Source organism: Watersipora subatra, chromosome 4 (genome assembly GCF_963576615.1).
Source record: "Watersipora subatra chromosome 4, tzWatSuba1.1, whole genome shotgun sequence".
NCBI classification, from domain to species: Eukaryota; Metazoa; Bryozoa; class Gymnolaemata; order Cheilostomatida; family Watersiporidae; genus Watersipora; species Watersipora subatra.
The window spans coordinates 16,288,953-16,308,028 of NC_088711.1; the positions used below are offsets into that span (position 1 = coordinate 16,288,953).

Consider the following 19,076-nt stretch of genomic DNA (forward strand, 5'->3'; position numbering starts at 1 on the left):
CTTGCCGATGTAAACACAAATAGGTTTGTGCTGGCGTGAACGACGTTATCACAAATGACCACCAATGTTTTGTAGGATTAACGTCCACGTACTGCGATCTAGTGTGAACTAAACTTAGAGTTCAAAGGTCAACTAATGGCTGGGATTATTTCGTGTAAAAGATCTCATTGTCTTAGATCAATGCTAGTAAGAGGCTATGCCTTTCTGTATGGTAGTGCAGGTGGTGACAAATGGCCAGAGAGTACTTGATATAGATATTTACTCAAAAAGTAAATATTTGTTTATTCATAGCTATACTTATTTTTAATTAAGTAAATTAGTTTATGATTGATTTGTCTTTTTTGGTATGTTTCCTGAAGGTTACTCACAAAATACCTTCAAATTAAAATTATTTATCATATACTTCTTTTTTACTTTGACATATTACAGGTTCTCTCTCCTGTAAAAAGCTCAGCTTTGATGAATGAACACGGGGACCTGATGAATGAGGAGCAAGAGTTGGACCACAAACACAAACGAAAAAAACGAGAAACAAAGTTGTACTATGAGCATGATCACTCTTCCCACATCAATAATAATGCATCTGTAGGTTTGCCCCATTTTACAGATAGTATTTTTATGCATTGGGATCTAATAGATTGACAGAATTATCAAAAAATGATATTCTCTGTTTTTGGCTAATTCGGTCAATCTACTAGTTATCTATTAATTATTAATTTATTATAACACATGAGTAGGTTTGCCTCATTTTACAGATAATTAACTTATATATTGAAGGCAGAGAGTATTGTTTTTTGATAATTCTGTATAATTTTTGATATTACTTATAACATTTTTAACTGCTTGGAGTTTGTACCTACTTTGTTCATCTGTCTGGATCATCATATTTTCATATCTTATGGTAGTATCTTTTGACCACTTATCGATAAAGGACAGTAGACCTCAGCTTAACACATTCATAACACAGTTTAGTAAAAATAAACTGCTGCCACACAATCATGGAACAAATGTTGGAGACTTTAAACGCATTTAAAAATCTGTAAGGCTGTACTAGCTCCTAGCTGTCACATACAATAGACACATGCTCTTAGCTGTCACATACAATAGACACATGCTCCTAGCTGTCCCATACAACAGAAATCTGTTTCATGTTCAAAGTTTTGTCATAGGCTGATTATGTGTACTCTGAGGACTATGACCTTGATGATGAGCTTTACTACCAGTTTGAAGCCTACACTAGTCAGGCGAGTCAGCACAGGTCTCGAATACACTACGAGTATCTCACTACTTTTATATTTCGGCAAAAAGTCTTCAGAATGCCGACAGCAGGTAGCTTTTCAATCAGAGACCTCATTTAGCGAGTTCACACCAAATATTTGATAGGATAGGGAAGGTTTAGACTTTATAATACTTATGTATTATAATATACTATTATATAATATTATATTATATAACTATTATATAACTGTTATAATTATAATAAATGTATAATATGACGGTTATTGCGCTATAAATATATATTGATATACAAATGAACTCTATGGTTTGCACACAACGTCTTCCATCCTGTCTCCATGATATGTCTTCGATGGTATATACCTTGGCTCTATAATTTGTAAATGATAATATACAGCCCATTTTTATGCCTCGTATAAAGTACGACAAACACAAGTCCCAATTGTTGTATGTGATTATGTATCCCATGCTACATAATAGGTATAATATAGCAAACACATTGGCTCCAAGATATTGTCAGAATGATATACACATTAACTTCATGATTTAATAGAGTGATTTACACACTGGCTCTATGATGGTTATAGGATGGTCCTCATGTAGCCTCAGTGGTTTATGTACAATGGTATACGTTGGCTTCAAGATATATTCTAGATAGCATTCATGTAGATTTTTAATTTATATAAAATAGTAATTAATGGCTAAATATACTTTGCTTCTGATCCATTGCGTATATCAGAATATATAGTTATGTGTATATACATTAAATAAATTGAATTATTTATAATGCAATAACAATGTTAGTTGAAAATAATGGAAAAACCGATAATGCACTTGTTATGTAATATCTATTCAGTATGTTCAACTTTGTTGTTTATGCAGATACGGCATGCAAATATGCTCACTTGACATGCTGAGTACAATTTGCTTTGTTTGAGTTTGTAACATTGTGCAAGTACATTGACACTGGCCATCCCTAATCGCTTTTTGTAAGTTATTTCCGTAAGCTATTGATTGTTGTAGATATCGAAGGAACATGGAGGGCTGCTCTGATTGTAGTCTGCATGCTAATACTCCTTCTGCCAATTTTACTTGGGTTTATACAAATATTTTTGAGAAAGACAGAAGGATTTCACTTTGTACATGAAAAGCGAATACAAGACTATTATAAAATAGCAACCTCAAAACGAGACCAAATTCAAGTCGAAGAAGAAGTGTCAGCCAATGACAAACCTTAGTGCATACACAGTGTTGACCAAAAGAATTTTAGGTTGTTTGCACTTCAGGGCTAACAGCTTGCCTGCTGGTAAAACAGGAAACAGTCTATACAGTGGCCAATTTATAATTTAATAAGATTAAATTATTTTTGCATGCAATGCTGTGGATATGTAAAGATCTATAACACCATGGTGTAAGTTTTGCAATAACAGAATGTACATAAGTTATGAGATGTTATCATTGATGACCACACCCAAAAGTTTGGTAATAACGTTATACAAACATATACATATGTAGCATATACATATGTATATGCTGTGAATGTACAAGTAAAGTTTGTGTAAACTTTATAAATAAGTGGGGTATAAATAATAATATCAAGACTTCATGATTGTACTATTGCACTGTTCTATAATCTGAAATGGCAACACATTTAGGCTTAACATGCATACATTAGCAAAACACAAAATAGCTCAGTGACTTTATTAGAGCGTATTTTAGTATTGTAGCAGTCTTTGCTTCAGGATTCTGCTTTACAACTAGAACTTTCGCTTTCCAAAAGAACTAAAAAATGCTCATTATTGATGTACATGTATTGTTAAGCTCCTAATGACGCATTATAATAGATAAATCCATAGACATATAAGGTTGTTATATCTATGGATAAATAAAAAACGCCTACAAAGTTTAATTTGGGAGTTGTTTACACGTTATACGCAAAACAGCCCATCGAACATTTGTTAAACACGGCTGGGAAAATTTGCTTCGAAACAGGTAAATTCGTATGGCATCGTTGTGGGTATTAAAGCTTCAATTTCCTATCAAACAATGGCGACTTCCAGAGAGGAATTATTAAACAAACCTGCCGACTTTGATGACGCTATAGATGATGACGATGAAAGCAATTTATGGTATGCTCAATATCAGCATATTAGAATGTTTCCTTGTATAACGTTTTGATAATTCAATAGGCTATAAGACAGTTTATTCTATAATAATATCTGAAAACTTTGCACTTCCGGCCAACGAAGAACCCTTATACGGCCTACGTAAACTAGGTTAATACGTTTCTTTCAAATGGTTGATTTAGACTTGGCGACTAAATCTAACAGTAGTTATTAGTGTAATTTTATTGTCTTCTCACAGCTTTCTCATTAGGAGTCAGCACTCTGGATACTGTGACAGCGCCACCTTCAGATTTTCACTCACGAAAGCGAGTAGCTAGGCTCCTCTCAAACAGGCCTGCAAACTCTCACGCATTGGGTGCGAGACTCACGCAATCACACCAAAGAAAGAATGAAAATGCGTGAGATTTTTGCTCCAATTTCCACAATTTTATATATACTATCATTGATACATCAATTGCCCCAAAACAAAATCTCAAGCATTGCCACACTCTTGGGTTGGCAGGCCTTCTCACAAACTGAAAACAATCTTCGTTAATTACATGTCTTACGACTGAAATTTTTTTTATGAAAACTGACAGTTTCTATAATGTAACTGATGCCATGATTACAAAAACACATTTTATCCTTTTGAACAAATGTATCACTTGTAAGTGATGAGGAAATAAAGCTAAGTGAAAAATCATAAGTCATGATTCAATTTGAAGAAAAACATGATTAAAGTTAGCACTGCTGTTTGTTGTGCTTGTTATTTGTCTACTTGATAGCATTTTAACAAAGCTATTCTAGGCCAATACCACTTCACGTAGCTAAAGTTGGATTGTCTCCTAAGACACTGTAAGGATTGTAATGGTGTCTGTATTTTAGCATTGGATTGTGTAGAATAATTTCTAAGCGTTTTAGTTTGCGATAAATTAATAAAAGATAATTCTTTGATTATGCAAATAATGGTGTTTGTTACATTTACAATGACATATTCACAGCTATGTTAGTACCATAAACAGATAGCAACTGTTTGAAGATCAGTAACTATAATAACCAACTAAAATTTAGAATGCATGACCATGGTTGTCCTATAATCAAGTAGTTCTCAGAAAAATGTTAGATGTCCTGAATGAATAAAGTTTTGTGAATCTTGACATATCAATGAATAGATCGATCTGCAACTAATGAGTAAAAAATAGCTTTGCCTTCACTAGATCTTTTTAAGAATATAATCCATGATTTTTCCAATGGGTGTTCCTGATGAACATAGCCAAGGTTCACAGATGTTCCTTCTACTAAAAGTTTAGTACATCTTGTCTTTTACTGTTTTGTCATTTGTTGAAGGTAAGCACTGTTTCTGTGCCATATAATACAAACGATTCACAACACATCACTGTAAATGGTTTGCAATATTTACATGGCTGAGTAAAATAGAAATTATAAAATTAGGCTTGCTTAACTTTGCAGAGAACATAATGAATCAAGCAGAAATTTAATATTTAGATTAGATTGTTGCTGATAGGAATGCCAATTGAATTAATTAAACGACATTTCAATTTTAAAACCTTTTAAAGTAGCTATGCATCATGTCATTTTTTTCTTTCTTTATATTATTTATCTCTGCAGTAGCAGACGGTCTGATTAATTTAGATAATCGTTCTAATGAGTGAATATGCAATTAACTTTTGGTGATGGTGAAAGTGAACTTTGCATACCTTTTGATTGTTAGAATAGACTTTTAATAGATCATTTGTTAAGTTCGGTCATACGCATTCTGACTCTGTGATGATGTTAGTTCATATTAGCGTATGGAGAGCAATTATACCGCCAGCTAATTCTTTTTCCTCAATCACTCAATACATCACTTTCAATGATGTCCATTGAATGTTTCTATGAACAGCATAAATTGCTTTGGCCATTGAATCAAAGGATTTGTTTGCGTGTGCAGGTATTTGTATGTTTTAAATAAACATTATGTATATCAGCATTGTCATTTTAAATTTTTTAGTTTGGTTTGTTTTAGATATGCTAAAAATGTATGATAGATCATTGTAAAAGAAAACATAATTTGTTATATATTGTAGGGATTTAGATATTGTTATCCTACTATACCATAGTTATTTATAGTGGGATGTTCCAAAAATATGAAAATGGACTTGGTTATTGCAAACAACAAGACATGTTCCTTCAGTTTATTATGGACCAATCATAAACCTCTCTCATTTTACTTTTTCCTAAGCAGCCAGCAAGCAGTCCTCATAAATATTTTACAAATAATTACAAGCAATTATTGGGCAACTATGAAAATGGTTACATGAGCTCAAATTGAACCTTCTGTAACCTAAAATATGATTCCTGGTGTTATGGTCAGTTTATTTGAATCTTACCATATATATATGCTTTATCTTCTTCAAATAGCCATGCTGATTAGTCCAACCGTTGTTACATATGATTCTAGTTTTATTTTCATGTCCAGCTCTTACTACTTGGTAGCCAAGTGTTGTTCAAAGGCAGTACATTTCAAATGAAGTTGAGTAAGACTTGGTTAAACGTAACTCATTTTACATGGGCAAAATTTGATAGCAACAAGAATCAAAATAAAAAAATTGAAGTTTTAATTAGTGTGTTTTTATACATATATATGCGTATATGTTTTCTTATTTTTTGCTTTTTCAGAAGTTTCTAATAAAAAACCTTGACCCGATACAATGTATCAATGTATTAAGATTATTACTATTATACTCTCTGGTTAAACCTTTGTCTATTTATGTTTCTTTTATACTATTATATATATAAATTACATATATTTATATCTAACTTGTCCTTTAGCTAATTACCTAGTTAGCTAGTTTGTCTGAACTTTGAAGCTGAATTTATTGTCCAGTACTAGCTTTAGCTGCAACCAATCTGTAAAAACCAACTTTACGTTGAATTGTTCGAAATTTTGTTCTGCAAAAAAGTATGTTTACTCATCATTTCTTTGTCATCATAGCATGATTCCATGTCTAGGAGATGAATGGAAAATCAGGTCAAACAGGGTTCAATAGTCAAAAGCACTGCTAGGTTCTGCTAGTTAATATGTGAAGCAGATACTATTATTGTATTTCATTGATAGGGAGGATTTACTAAATGAAGCCAAACAATCTTCATCAAAATTGCAGGAACACAAAAATCTCATAATACTAGGTGAGTTCTCGCCTCCTATTCTGTGTGTGACAGTTTGAGGCTTGTGATTAAGGTGCCAATAATAATGTCTAACTGCCATTACAATTATCAGCTTTAAACACAGCCTATTGCGCTTGGAATAACCTTTTTAGACCTCTGTAGGGGGGTTAGCTGTACAGGCTGGCAGGGTTTACCCTATAACACAAAACAAATATATTATGTTCTGGTGGTTGGCTAGCATATGCTATGGTTCAAACTGAGAAACTTGATTCATGGGCAGCTTTTTGCTGTATATGCTCATTTTGACCAAATATTTATGATTGTCAGTCGCCATTATTTTTGTGCTACTGCCTTTCTACATGTCCTGTAGTGCTGTAGCCATTAAAGGCTGCTGTTATTCATAAAACCCATGAAAACTCTTGATTTGTTATGAATCATGCATGGTACTATATATTGTTGCAGGAGATTTGTCTTGCGGTAAGACAACACTCATAGCAAAGTTGCAGGGCAATGAGGAGCCAGAAAAAGGTTCTGGTTTAGAGTTTGCTCATCTCACAATAAGTGATGAGTATCGAGAAGGTATGTTCTGGTAAAGAGTTGTTGTACCTTGTTCGCAAATCTCCCATTCTCCCCAGAAACTATCTCTAGTCAACCATCTTTTATTGTAACAACCACACTTGCTGATATTTTTTCCTACTAACAACCAAGGTTGCTGTGCAGAGTGTTTGGTTGGAACACAGAACTACCATGTTTATAGCCTGAATGTACGATGGTGACCATATACATATTTTGGAACAGATTCAACAAAGCTAGGACTATGGATGCTGGATGGAGATGCGACACATACGGGCCTATTAAAATATGCACTAACGGCGGATAACTTTATGGATTCTCTCATATTAGTGACTGTCTCCATGGCACAGCCTTGGTCGATACTCAAGTCTATCACCAACTGGCTCAGCATCATTACCGATCATATAGATAGGATAGGTATTCCCAATGAAGTCATGCAACAGTGCAAACAAAAAAGTTAGTACAACAAGGTTGATTTTGATTCTGCTACAAAGCTTATGTATATATCTTGTAGTTAGTGCGTACAGTTACTCAGCTATTTTATATACCGTTAAACCTTCATTCGAATGCCATTATGCTGCATTTTTCAACCCTTCTCTCAAAGTGGCGCTTTTTTAGAGATGACGTTCAAATAAAGGGTGGCGTTGTATTTTCAAACACCTCGTCAGAATATTAAGAAGACAAATTTAAGCCTTTCACAGGCAAATCGAATATCGCCTATATTTTGCGCTGCCATGCGGGCAGAGTGACATTAACCCTTTTGGATGCAAGAAATTTGCTAATTTCTCTCTAAATTGTCTTAGATCTGTAAATAAATATGCATGGGGAAGCTGATACATGTCTCTACCAGTCGATGTTCATTGCTTGCAATTAACCTACGATAATCTTATAGCTCGCGTTGCAATTCGTTGGAGATTTGAACTTTTTAATTTCATTCTAAATTTGAAGACATATTTTCATTTTATAACTATATTTAATAAGGTTGCATAAAAGCTCATTGTACTCATTGATATCTTTACTACAGTTTGCAGCCAAAACTAGCTTATTATGTGCAATAGAGGAAGAGTTATGAGTGTCGATACATTGTAAGCCAAGTTCTGATTACCGATGCTATCAAATAATATGATAATATGCTATAAGTCTGCAAGTTTATGTTATAAGTTATATAATAATAGTCTATTAGGTGCTACAAATATATATATATATATATATATATTCAAGAACAAGTGACATAAACAAACGATATTTGGACTACAATCAGAAACAAAACTTAGCATTTAGAAAAAATTAGCATTGCTTGGCCAGTTGTGTTCTGATTGTTGCGTTTGTTTGGAACTATTTCATATTCTGGCTGTTCAATACCTTCCACAGAGTCTTCTGACCTCAACTCCTTTTCTGTACAGCTGAGCTAGTTGATATTAGCATTCAAACAATTTTTTAGCATAGCAAAACTTTTGCGCGATGCTCTGTAGAATATACGCTTCTCGCACAAATAAAGAGAAACTGTATTGTAATCAAAATAGCCTCCAAATATGTAGTAGCACAGATTCCACTGGAAATGGTCGATGGAATCGACCATTAACGATGGAAAACTTTTTTCATGTACATTGAAGTATCAAGACCGCGTTAAATATGGGACTACGTATTAGCCTGATACAGTTACTAATTACAGTCAAACATGGATAACTCGCCCACGGATAGCTCGAACACATGGTTAATTCGAACGGTTTCTTTGGTCCGTTCCCACGTAATGATAAATTGCTATAGATAACTCGAACTCAACACTGTTAACTCGAACTGTTTTTTGCCCAACGGCTACCGAAACGGTTGTTATCGCTTTAGAAAATCACTTTATTCCAAGCCATAGAGGTAAAGCTCAACTTTTCGTAATTCATAAGCGTCGTTATTACCGCCATTGGCAAAATATTTTTGTCAACGACTTTTCTAAAGGTTTGGTGAAATTTGATTTATACCAAACATCCGCTTCACGATCGCCCTTCGGAAGCAAGGAAAGTGGTATTCGTTAAGAGTAACACTCCGAGGCAGTTCAATTAGAAGTTTTACGAGGTTTTACAGTACATTGTATATCACTCTATCACTCACGCTTTTTGAATGGATACTTATTGAATGTACACACGTATTCTGTGTTTAGGTCAAACGATGAATAGTTTTCCGGCGTTGATTCCGTGTTGAATCAACGTCGGAATGTTGAATGTTTAAAATGTCTTAAAAATTGTTGTAATTAAACGTATACGTTGTCTTAGCTAAAAAAAACTATTCATCGTTTGACCTAAACACAGAATACGTGTGTACATTCAATAAGTATCCATTCAAAAAGCGTGAGTGATATACAATGTACCGTAAAACCTCGTAAAACTTCTAATTGAACTGCCTCGGAGTGTTGCTCTTACCGAATCCCAGGTCAAGTGAGGTAATCTTTCCATAAACTTCAAGAATTATCGGCAAAATTGATCGTGGGTAAAACGCTCAAAAGAAAAATATGTCTTTTTTTTAGCATTTCAAGAACGATCAGGTTTTGTCAATGTCAATCTAAAAAAACGTCCTGGCAATAACATCACCTCAAACAACAAACCAATCTCAAGTGATAGAAAAATCTCTATACTTTTTGATAAAAACGTTTTAAACTTTACATTAGAAGCATTTAATTTGAAACAAGCCATTTGTGCTTTTGATTTATATTATAGTTTGTACATGTACATGTATCTACTAATAAATAAGTAAATACATGGACTCTTGACTGTGCTCTGATAACTTGAACGCTCTGATAATTCGAACACTTTCGCTCGGTCCTGTGAAGTTCGAGTTATCCATGTTTGACTGTATTTATATTGGGTTGCATTCTGAGTTTTAACGAAAAAACTGTAAAGACTTGAAGTTGGAAAACGAACTTCGATACAAACTGAAACAACAAATAAATTAATTGTAATTGATGTAATTGGGTCAGTATGGTGTTATGAACACTTTTTACTGATCACTTGCTATTATGGGCTCGTCAATGAGTATTGGCAAGCTAAGTTCTGTCCTTGGTAATAAAACTGTAGATGAAAAGACAACCGACTTTTAATATTGTTGTTAGTTATCTGTTGCTTTTCTGTTACTAAAATTGTCAATCTTAGCATCAGTGTCAATTTACTACATGTATGCATTAAGATGACAGGAAATTCTAAACCCTATGATAACCTTTTTTAAACTACTTGAAATTGCTTCCGAATGAATTTAAATAAATATGTTTTTAATATTTTAGTTTAGTCACTCCTCTTATATCTTCTCTACTGATTTATTAGCCAACATTCTGTTACTCATTGGTTATTAAGCACTAGTCACTGAAGTCACTGGAGTGACTAGAAACTGAAATCACTAGTCACTGAAGTCACTGGAGTTACTAGTCACTGAAGTAACTAGTCACTGAAGTCACTAGTGACTGCAGTCACTGAAGCACTAGTCACTCAAGTCACTGAAGTCACTAGTCACTGAAGTCACTAGTCAATGAAGTTGAATAAAATGATAGTCATATACAAGCATTTAACGCAGTGTTTTTTTTATTTAACTACAGCCGGTTTGTGTTCCTCCTTTTGCAGTTTTCTTATCATCTTAAATCTACTGAATGAGACACCGTATCACTCAGACCTACTTGTGGAAGTGTAGTGTTGTACAATAGCTGATATTATCTGTTTCAGTAATAAAACATTATCAAGATTATGTCGAACCAGACAGTTTATCATCATCACGACTAACAGCGCCCTCTTCTGGAGAGGATTCAGATCCTAGTGTTCTCCCTCTAGGTGAAAATGTTCTAATCAACAATCTGGGAGTGCCTGTAATTGTAGTGCTCACAAAGGTAAGGTATGATATTGTGGTGCTTACAAAGGTAAGTTATGATATTGTAGTGCTCGCCAAAGTAAGGTATGATATTGTGGTGGTCGCAAAGGTAAGTTATGATATTGTAATATCAGGAATAGCTTGTGAACTGAAATTATGTCTAGTCTCAATAGAGCTGATCATGAAAATAAGTAGTGCTTAACATTCTAAAGCTAGTTGGAAAAAGTACTACATCTCAATGCAGGCAAACCTCATTACAATTTCCATAGCCAATGAATGATTTTATTTTTGGCACAAATTTCAGCATGCAGTAAATATGTATTTGTACAAAGTGAATGTGTATTTGTGCACCGTGAATGTGTATACAGTTAACGTGTATACAGTTAACGCGTATACAGTTAACGCAAATACAGTTAACGCGTATACAGTTAACGCGTATACAGTTAACGCGTATACAGGTAACGCGTATACAGTTAACGCGTATACAGTTAACGCGTATACAGTTAACGCGTATACAGTTAACGCGTATACAATTAACGCGTATACAGTTAACGCGTATACAGTTAACGCGTATACAGTTAACGCGCACACAGTTAATGCATATACAGTTAATGTTTGTAGGTTTTCCCTTTTAGATCGATTTTATGCTAAAGCGTATCTCTATAATGCTAGCACATTTAGTAGCTGCTTATCATAACAGAACTGAATATTACTATTACCTTTTACACAGAGTGATGCAATCTCAACGTTAGAAAAAGAAATGGATTATAAGGAAGAAAGGTTTGATTTTATTCAGCAACACGTGAGGAAACTCTGTTTAACCTGTATCCTTTTGCTGACAGCTTCATTATGTCATCATCTTCCCTCGGCAGCACTTTTAGCATTCTCTTCATCTATTGTTTCAGCCTTCAGGTCCATTCTATCACTTATCAGGCCTGCTTTGGTGCGTTGCACTCAGGTCTGTCAGCCATACAACAGTTAATTTAAATGTTAATTAACTGTTGTATGGCTTAACTTACTTAAGATATACAACTTAGTTAAGACTTACCTTTAGCTTAATTTTGTCATAGCTCTATCGGTCATTGCTATTGTTATAAAGTATTATCGGTTGGTCTAGCCAAAACATGCAGGATTGGTCTTCAGGTCGGTTCACACTATATTGTCATATGACGGGGTTGTCTTCTCGACGATTATTCATTGACTATGTGCACTGTAAACGATGACATCGTCGAGGCAAAGAGGGTATGTCGGGAAATATTGCAGCTGTCAAATTTTGCCATTAGTTTGCTGAGCATCTACGACTGCGTATGGAATGTTCACTGCTTCGGTGATGATGATTGGCTGTCACCGATTTGCTCAATCCATTTTTTTTCCATGGCAGTTGCTGCGGGACTAGTATCTCATCATTTCCATGACCGCATTCTATAATGGGAACGCTGTATCATGGACTATTAGCTGATGTAAACATGGATGGATTTGTGATAGTGTGAACATTGTTACTAAAGACGGTTACCGAAGTATTGCGTGATTAACACTGACACGCCAGCCTTTCGCTAGCACTTGTAGGTATTCTCCCAATCGTCTCGTAAGACCACTTCAAAGGCTAATCATCACAGTTAATAGTCATAATTTACTTTTATCGCTGCTATACCATATTCATAATAACTTATTTAATCCACTTGAACTACTCCATTGTTCAGTCCTCCTGTTCCCATTCAACCGAGAGCTTAATCACTGTAACCTAATCTGACTGGGGGAGTACGTATTGAAGCCTTAACTGTTCTCCACCAGATGGTGCTGCACTATTTTATGTCTCGGTGAGAGAAGAGAAGAACTGTGATCTGTTACACAAGTACATAGCGCATAGGGTGTATGGACTCGAATTCTCAAGTCCTCCTTCTGTTGTCGAAAGAGACGCACTATTTATGTGAGTAGTTACTTCATTAGCTAAGTTCTATGCCAGTCGTATGTTTACAGTTTGTCAATTCTCTAATAATATTAATATATCGACCATCTATAATGTATATGCACTTTTAAGAATTTTTGGCTAACAAGAGCATTATTGGATATTTGGAGCTGTCTGTTTAATATTTTCAAATTACTTTGAGTTGTTCTCTCATGTATATAGATACCGTAAAACCTTTAATTGAACGAACTATTTTTCAACCCTTCCTCTATAGTGGTGGTCAATTGGAGGCGGTGTTCAAATAGCGGCTGGCGATGCATTTTTCATATGGCTCATCAGAATTCTGGGAAGTTAATTTTAGTCCTATATTATGGCCTATATTATTATTATATCTCTTTTTTCGATGGAGCGACATTAAACCTTTTGTATGCAATAAATCTGCTAACTTACCTCCAACTTGTCAAATATCCCTTAATAAATATGCATTAAAAAACTAAGAAATATCTCTACCAGTTGATATCTATTGCTTGCAATTGACCTGCGATGATATTATAGCCTGTGTCTTTCTTTGCAATTTGTTGGCATTTTCAGTTTTTATCACATTCTAAATTTGAAGCCATATTTTTATTTTATATCTGTATTTAACATTGTTGCATAAATGCTCATTGCATTCATTCATGTTTGCTACAGTTTGCTGCAGCAAAACTAGCTTTTTATGTGCAGTAGAAGTGGGGTTATGAGCATCGATCCATCATAAGCCGTGTTAAGATAGCCGCATATATATTATTAAATAACACGCTATAAGTTGTCAAATATGCAAATCTGCATATTTATAAGTTATATAATATAAATGGTACAAATATATATTCATGAACAAGTAACATAAATAAACTATACTTATAATACATACAGAACCAAACATTAACGTTTTCATTACCTTCCACAATATCTTCTAGCCTCAACTCTTCTTCTGCACTGCTGAACTAGTCGATATTAGCAGCCAAACAATTTTTTGGCAGGGCAAAACTTTTACGCGCTACATTTAGCCCAAATGCGACGTGTAAAAGTTTGCTCGTTAAACGTAACCTTTGGCCCAAAACTTGCTAACCATTTTTATAGTCATGTTTTTCGAAATATTATGACCCCGTTAAACAAGGAACTACTATTAGCCAATTAGTCAGTTGAGACAGTAATTATTTCTATGGTGCTGCTTTCAAAGTTTTAACGAAAAATAGGGAAAAGCTTTGGTGTTGGACTACGAGAGAATTGATTGTTAATAATGTAAACGATTCATTGTTAATACGATTTTGTTGATTGTTCTACTGATCACTTGATATTATGGGCTCATAAAGATCAACGATAATCGAAGTGTCGGTGTTCAAGTAGAGGGTGGCACTCTATTTTTCAACCTTTCTCTCGTAGTGGTGGTCAAATAGAGATGGCATTCAATTAGTGGTCTTACGGTATTTACCAATTGCTGGTTCTCAAACTGTTAGTTGTTCTAATGATTCCAATTTTACTTTCTTGTTTATTTGCTAAATTATGCCGAACCACTTGTACTATATTTATTCCAAAACAAACATTAATATTACAGTACAGGAAATCTATCAACAGAAACAGCACACACAGGTATAAGTCATAAAATGCAGCCCATGTTTTCTTATAAATGATATATGCAGAATAACTGAAGATTTAGCATATGTATGACTTCACAACTGATCACATTTGAATTCTTATCACATATCCATGATCGCCATTAGTCGTGTTCACACTAGTACATCTTTAGTTCTTGTTTGTTCGTCACCACACAAGCACTGTCTCATTGTTTGAGTTGCTTTAGTGTTTTTGGACTGTGCTGTAGACCCTCTGGCTGGGACTCTGACAAGAAGATAGCAATACTAGCTGAGAATCTTGTGACCATCAAACCCGATGAGGAATTCGAGGCTGTCATTAAGCGTCCCCCAGCACTGAGGCGACCTGCCAATCGGGATGGTGAAGTAGCAGCGGAAGACCAGCAAGACTTTCTTAACAGATGCCAGGGTCTGCTGGCCAAAGGTAAGCTCGCTGGTTAAGTATGCACTCAATAACAACGTAATGAATATGAAGGGATGAATAAGGAGTTGTGTTCTCCTTGCGTTAGCACAAACAGTACTTAATACTTTCTATAGTGAGCGCCGTGTCGGTCCGTCTGCCACCCTGCTTAAAGATTAGAAAAAAAGATTGCTTTTAATTGGATTTGAACTAGTGACTTTTGGATTAGTAGACCAACACACTACTAACTGCTCCAATCAAGGTCCTTGCCATATTGTAGAATGATTATGTAGTTAGTTATTGCACCTTGCGATCTCTCATGGCCAGACCGCCAGGGTGATAGTATATAATAAATTGTATTCAGTGGCCATGCATTTGGTTGTTGCAACAATATACATACTATTTTCAAGACCGTGTCCCAAGCAAGCCTTCAACTCAAGGTGTTCATTTCATAGCAGATTTTCTTTCTTAGTAACTTGAAGTAGCTGCCTTATTCAGCCCTTGAAACACCACAAATGGGCACCCTCCTTCAAGGGAAGCTCTTGAACAGAAAGCATCTGTAAACATTTGTTATCGTAGCTCCTCTGATGAAACTGGAGTCAACATGCGACACGCTGTCTAATATTAAAACAATTATGCGATTTTCTCATGATCGAGGTCTTTTATATTTATGAAAATGTTATCAGCATCAAAATGATAAAATATGTTTTTGTTAACGTTCAGTATAGTCTGGCATCTGACCTGTCTTGCCACGTTTGTTGTAATTCATGCTTTTTGTGTGATAAATAGGAAAAAAGCGAACTTACAGCTTTACCTTTGCTTTTTCAAAAAAATAGCTGGAGTCAAAGCTTAATAATTATCTAATTTTTGATTTACCATCAATTAAAGGTTACTTTGTAAATGAATTAATTGATTACTTATAGCAGTGTGAATCATAGTCCTTGCTGGAACATGCATATGCGTCATGACAGTTGTACCAGAATTTATTATAAAACATGTCTTATACACATACAATCTATCCATCCTCTAGTTCTGAGCCCAGATAATTTATTATTGGTCGATCGTGATGACTGACCAAAGCTGCTGCTCTTCTCATTGAAAGGTAGCCATCAGTGTCCGTGTAGACACCGATTACTATCTTGTTTCAATAGTGGATCAACTCTCAGGCATCTATTGCAGGTGCTCCAGCGACTCCAGTAAGTACGAGAGTAGAATCCACAAAGTCAGCGGCTAAGCCAAGAACAGGTAGCTCTCCATCTGCCAGCCCAGGCTCTCCTAAAAAGGTATGGTTTATTGGCAGCTTGTTTTAAGCAGTGCACTTTGTGTGGCAGCTCATCATTTATTGTAGGAATCTTTACAGGTTGGATTTAGCCTGTCACAGTTTCTCTGATTCTCCTTATCAGGCTCCTCCTTACTCAGGTCTTATCTGTTGCAGTCTGGTGATAGCAAGGGAAGCAGTCAGCAAGGAGAGACTGTCCTAGCGAATTTCTTCAACAGCCTTCTTACTAAGAAGTCAGGAAGTCCTGCAAAAGCATCACCCGGTTAGCTCACTTAGTTGTTAATATCTGGTCAGGCAAACTTTGTGTAAATAACTATTATTGGCACTATTAATGTTTCATTTGCACCACTATTTATGTTACCATTTGCACCACTGCATTAGTTTACCGCCAATAAATTAACATGGCTAAGGTAAGTACATTTACTTTTAGCAGCCAAAAAAATACAGCAAAAAATACACCAAAACATTCCATTTCAAAATAGGAGCACAATCCGTAATGTTGGATCCACTTTTTAAGTTTTTTCCAAAATAAATTGGGTGGTTTCAATGCACATCGGTGTGCCATGTTTATCATATATACTTGTTCGTTATGATGTTATGGCTGCGCTTAACTGTTCGTTTTTGAGCTTTTAAGAGCTTGTAATCACATTTCCACATATTTTGTACCTACAACACAGCAGAGTAAGACACGGTAAATCTTTTGATATCATATAACTGTAATGAGAATTTTGTTGCAAGTCAACCTTTAATTTTAACGTTACACTAAACTTAATTCTAACCTCGCTTTCGGTTTTTTACTTTTCTTCTCTTTGCCTCGCTTTCACCTTCACTTCTAGCTGACCTTTTTTTAAAACTTTCTCAAGTTGGTCCGCCAAGTAAGACCAAGCTAAGTTGTTCTCGAAAGCGGCCTCTCAGGTACTCGGCCACCTAGTGGCCCTGTCAAGAACCGGCTCGTATCTAAAGGCAAGATTTGCTCAACATTTTTCACATTTCTCACGTTTCTCGTATGTTGGGACGTCTCATGTTAAGGTGTAACTGTATAGACGTTTCATAAATTTGTGCATTTGAAATGTTTATTGTATATATTCTAAAACTGGGTATCTGTTTTAAAAGTTTGTAGCTTTACTCTTTCAGTTGACCATAATTAGTCAAGTTTACTAGAAGTTGCATTAACTTGAAAGATGTAAAGCAGTGAGCTCACAACTTTTTAATACTGTTATTTATCTTCCCCTATTAATCGACTATCGATTGAGAAGCTGTGAGCAGTTTTTGAGGAAAACTTAGAATGTGGTTGTGTTATTGTGTACTGACCACCAAACTGACACATTTTATCGACTGCTGGTGGTGTCATCCTTTTTTATAAATATATTTTTGCATTGTAGTTAATAAGGTGTTTCATGTTAGATATTATAAATTTGTTTGATGTTACATTAATACACACTTCTGTGGAAGATTTTGACCTTGTCATCATTCATTAGAGATGATTGTAGTTAGAAACTATGAGGAGTGTTAATATTACTATCTGAATTTAAGGTTAGGTAGTGTAGTGAAGGTTATATGTTGTGTTACTGTATGGTGTACATGGTTTGTTTATTTCCAAGTAATGTATAGTTGCAATAGAAGAGTGCTTGCTGCAGGCTGTAACATGACAGTTAACCTAGCAGGTAAAGTTTATCCTAATTTCTTCTGCCCGTATCTCTAACCGTCTAACGGGTAAAACTTGAAAAAACATTTAGTTGAGAAAAACAATTTAGTAGAGCAATGTAAAACTCGTGGTTGCCAGTTGTGTAAAGTAACCCGAATCATATTCATGCAATGACTTTATTTTTGTAGATTCTAAGGCTGCGCGGGCAGAGCTGGACAGGATGACGAGGAACAGCAAGCCAAGCACGTAGGCTTCCTGTGTCTGTTTAACTGTGAGCTTGGACAGAGTTCCTCGAAATACTGCTACGACTACCATAATATTTTCATCATGCTCACTTATACATTCAGCAAGAGTGCTTGGTATGCCCTCTTGACCCTGACAGCAGCTCTCTGATCACTGTCCTATCACTTCCCATGGTGGCCATGTTTGCTGATGCCCTGCATGCTGAAGGTTTCCACCCACCCGGCTCCTATATGACTTTTACATGAGCTGTTAGTTGCTCAGCGGCAGCCATGCATATCAACGCATAAACAGAAAATTTCGTAGTTGGACATTATTTCGCAGTTATGAGCAAAGATGGTTTGAAGTTTCGTCTCCGGTCAATTAGTTCTTGACTTGAAATGAAGTTTATTTCGGGCAGTTCTCGTTCAACCCTTGTACAACAGAGAATTATTGATAGAAGGCTATCTAGATCACAGACTTCTAGCGGGCGAGTTATTCGGTCATCTCACCAACTCACACACACAATTGGTTTTTTTTTCAACTTGCGACATTTGACCGAGTTGCTGCCGGCATTGAGCTATATTTATTACCAATATTAGACAGGGTCTTTCTCACAGTCCTTGTTATGTTTTCATTTTACTGGCAGCACAAAGAAAGCTTCCCAAAAATGCTATATTTTTGCCAGAGTCCGAGCTAACCAATGCTAGTCAAGGAATGTAGGTGCCACACCCAGTGGTGTATGCTATACTGTATTCTTGAGGTTTTGTGCTGTTGTTGTAGCAGCCGGTAGGAGAGTTAGTAACCGGCTAATCACTAGTGGTTTATGATAAGCACTCTCTACTTTTTACTTTCTTTACTATTAACATTGTGTTCTATGTGTCTGGCATACTTTTGATAGACGCTGAGGTGTTATGTTTTTATCAAGCTACAAATATTGAGATTACATAATGCTGATCTAACTCACTGTTTGGCTCATTACTCGCTTGGGAAGTTTCAAAGTTCCCAAACGGGTTTTTAAAAAAAATGAAAACATGCAAATGTATTTAGATGCTCATCAGCTGCCTTGGCTGA

The 19,076-nt window shown here is 35.4% G+C and overlaps 1 protein-coding gene across 1 annotated transcript; it reads left to right on the plus strand.

The window, feature by feature from the left end:
• The first annotated feature begins 3,274 nt into the window (after nt 1-3,274).
• Nucleotides 3,275-18,964, plus strand: LOC137392878 (cytoplasmic dynein 1 light intermediate chain 2-like). Its single transcript, XM_068079222.1, has 11 exons — nt 3,275-3,365; nt 6,460-6,530; nt 6,972-7,088; nt 7,308-7,538; nt 10,781-10,941; nt 11,653-11,746; nt 12,714-12,849; nt 14,690-14,883; nt 16,039-16,142; nt 16,295-16,400; nt 17,972-18,964. Exons 1-11 carry the CDS (start codon nt 3,283-3,285, stop codon nt 18,031-18,033), a joined length of 1,359 nt encoding a protein of 452 aa, XP_067935323.1. The 5' UTR covers nt 3,275-3,282; the 3' UTR covers nt 18,034-18,964.
• The last annotated feature ends 112 nt before the right edge of the window (nt 18,965-19,076 follow it).

What these genes read in the sequence shown, in the direction of transcription:
- LOC137392878 (XM_068079222.1), top strand. Translation starts at nt 3,283, where the DNA reads ATGGCGACTTCCAGAGAGGAATTATTAAACAAACCTGCCGACTTTGAT. An exon ending in CCAGGGTCTGCTGGCCAAAG is followed by an intron (nt 14,884 to 16,038) that starts GTAAGCTCGCTG and finishes CATCTATTGCAG; the next exon opens with GTGCTCCAGCGACTCCAGTA. An exon ending in GCCCAGGCTCTCCTAAAAAG is followed by an intron (nt 16,143 to 16,294) that starts GTATGGTTTATT and finishes TATCTGTTGCAG; the next exon opens with TCTGGTGATAGCAAGGGAAG.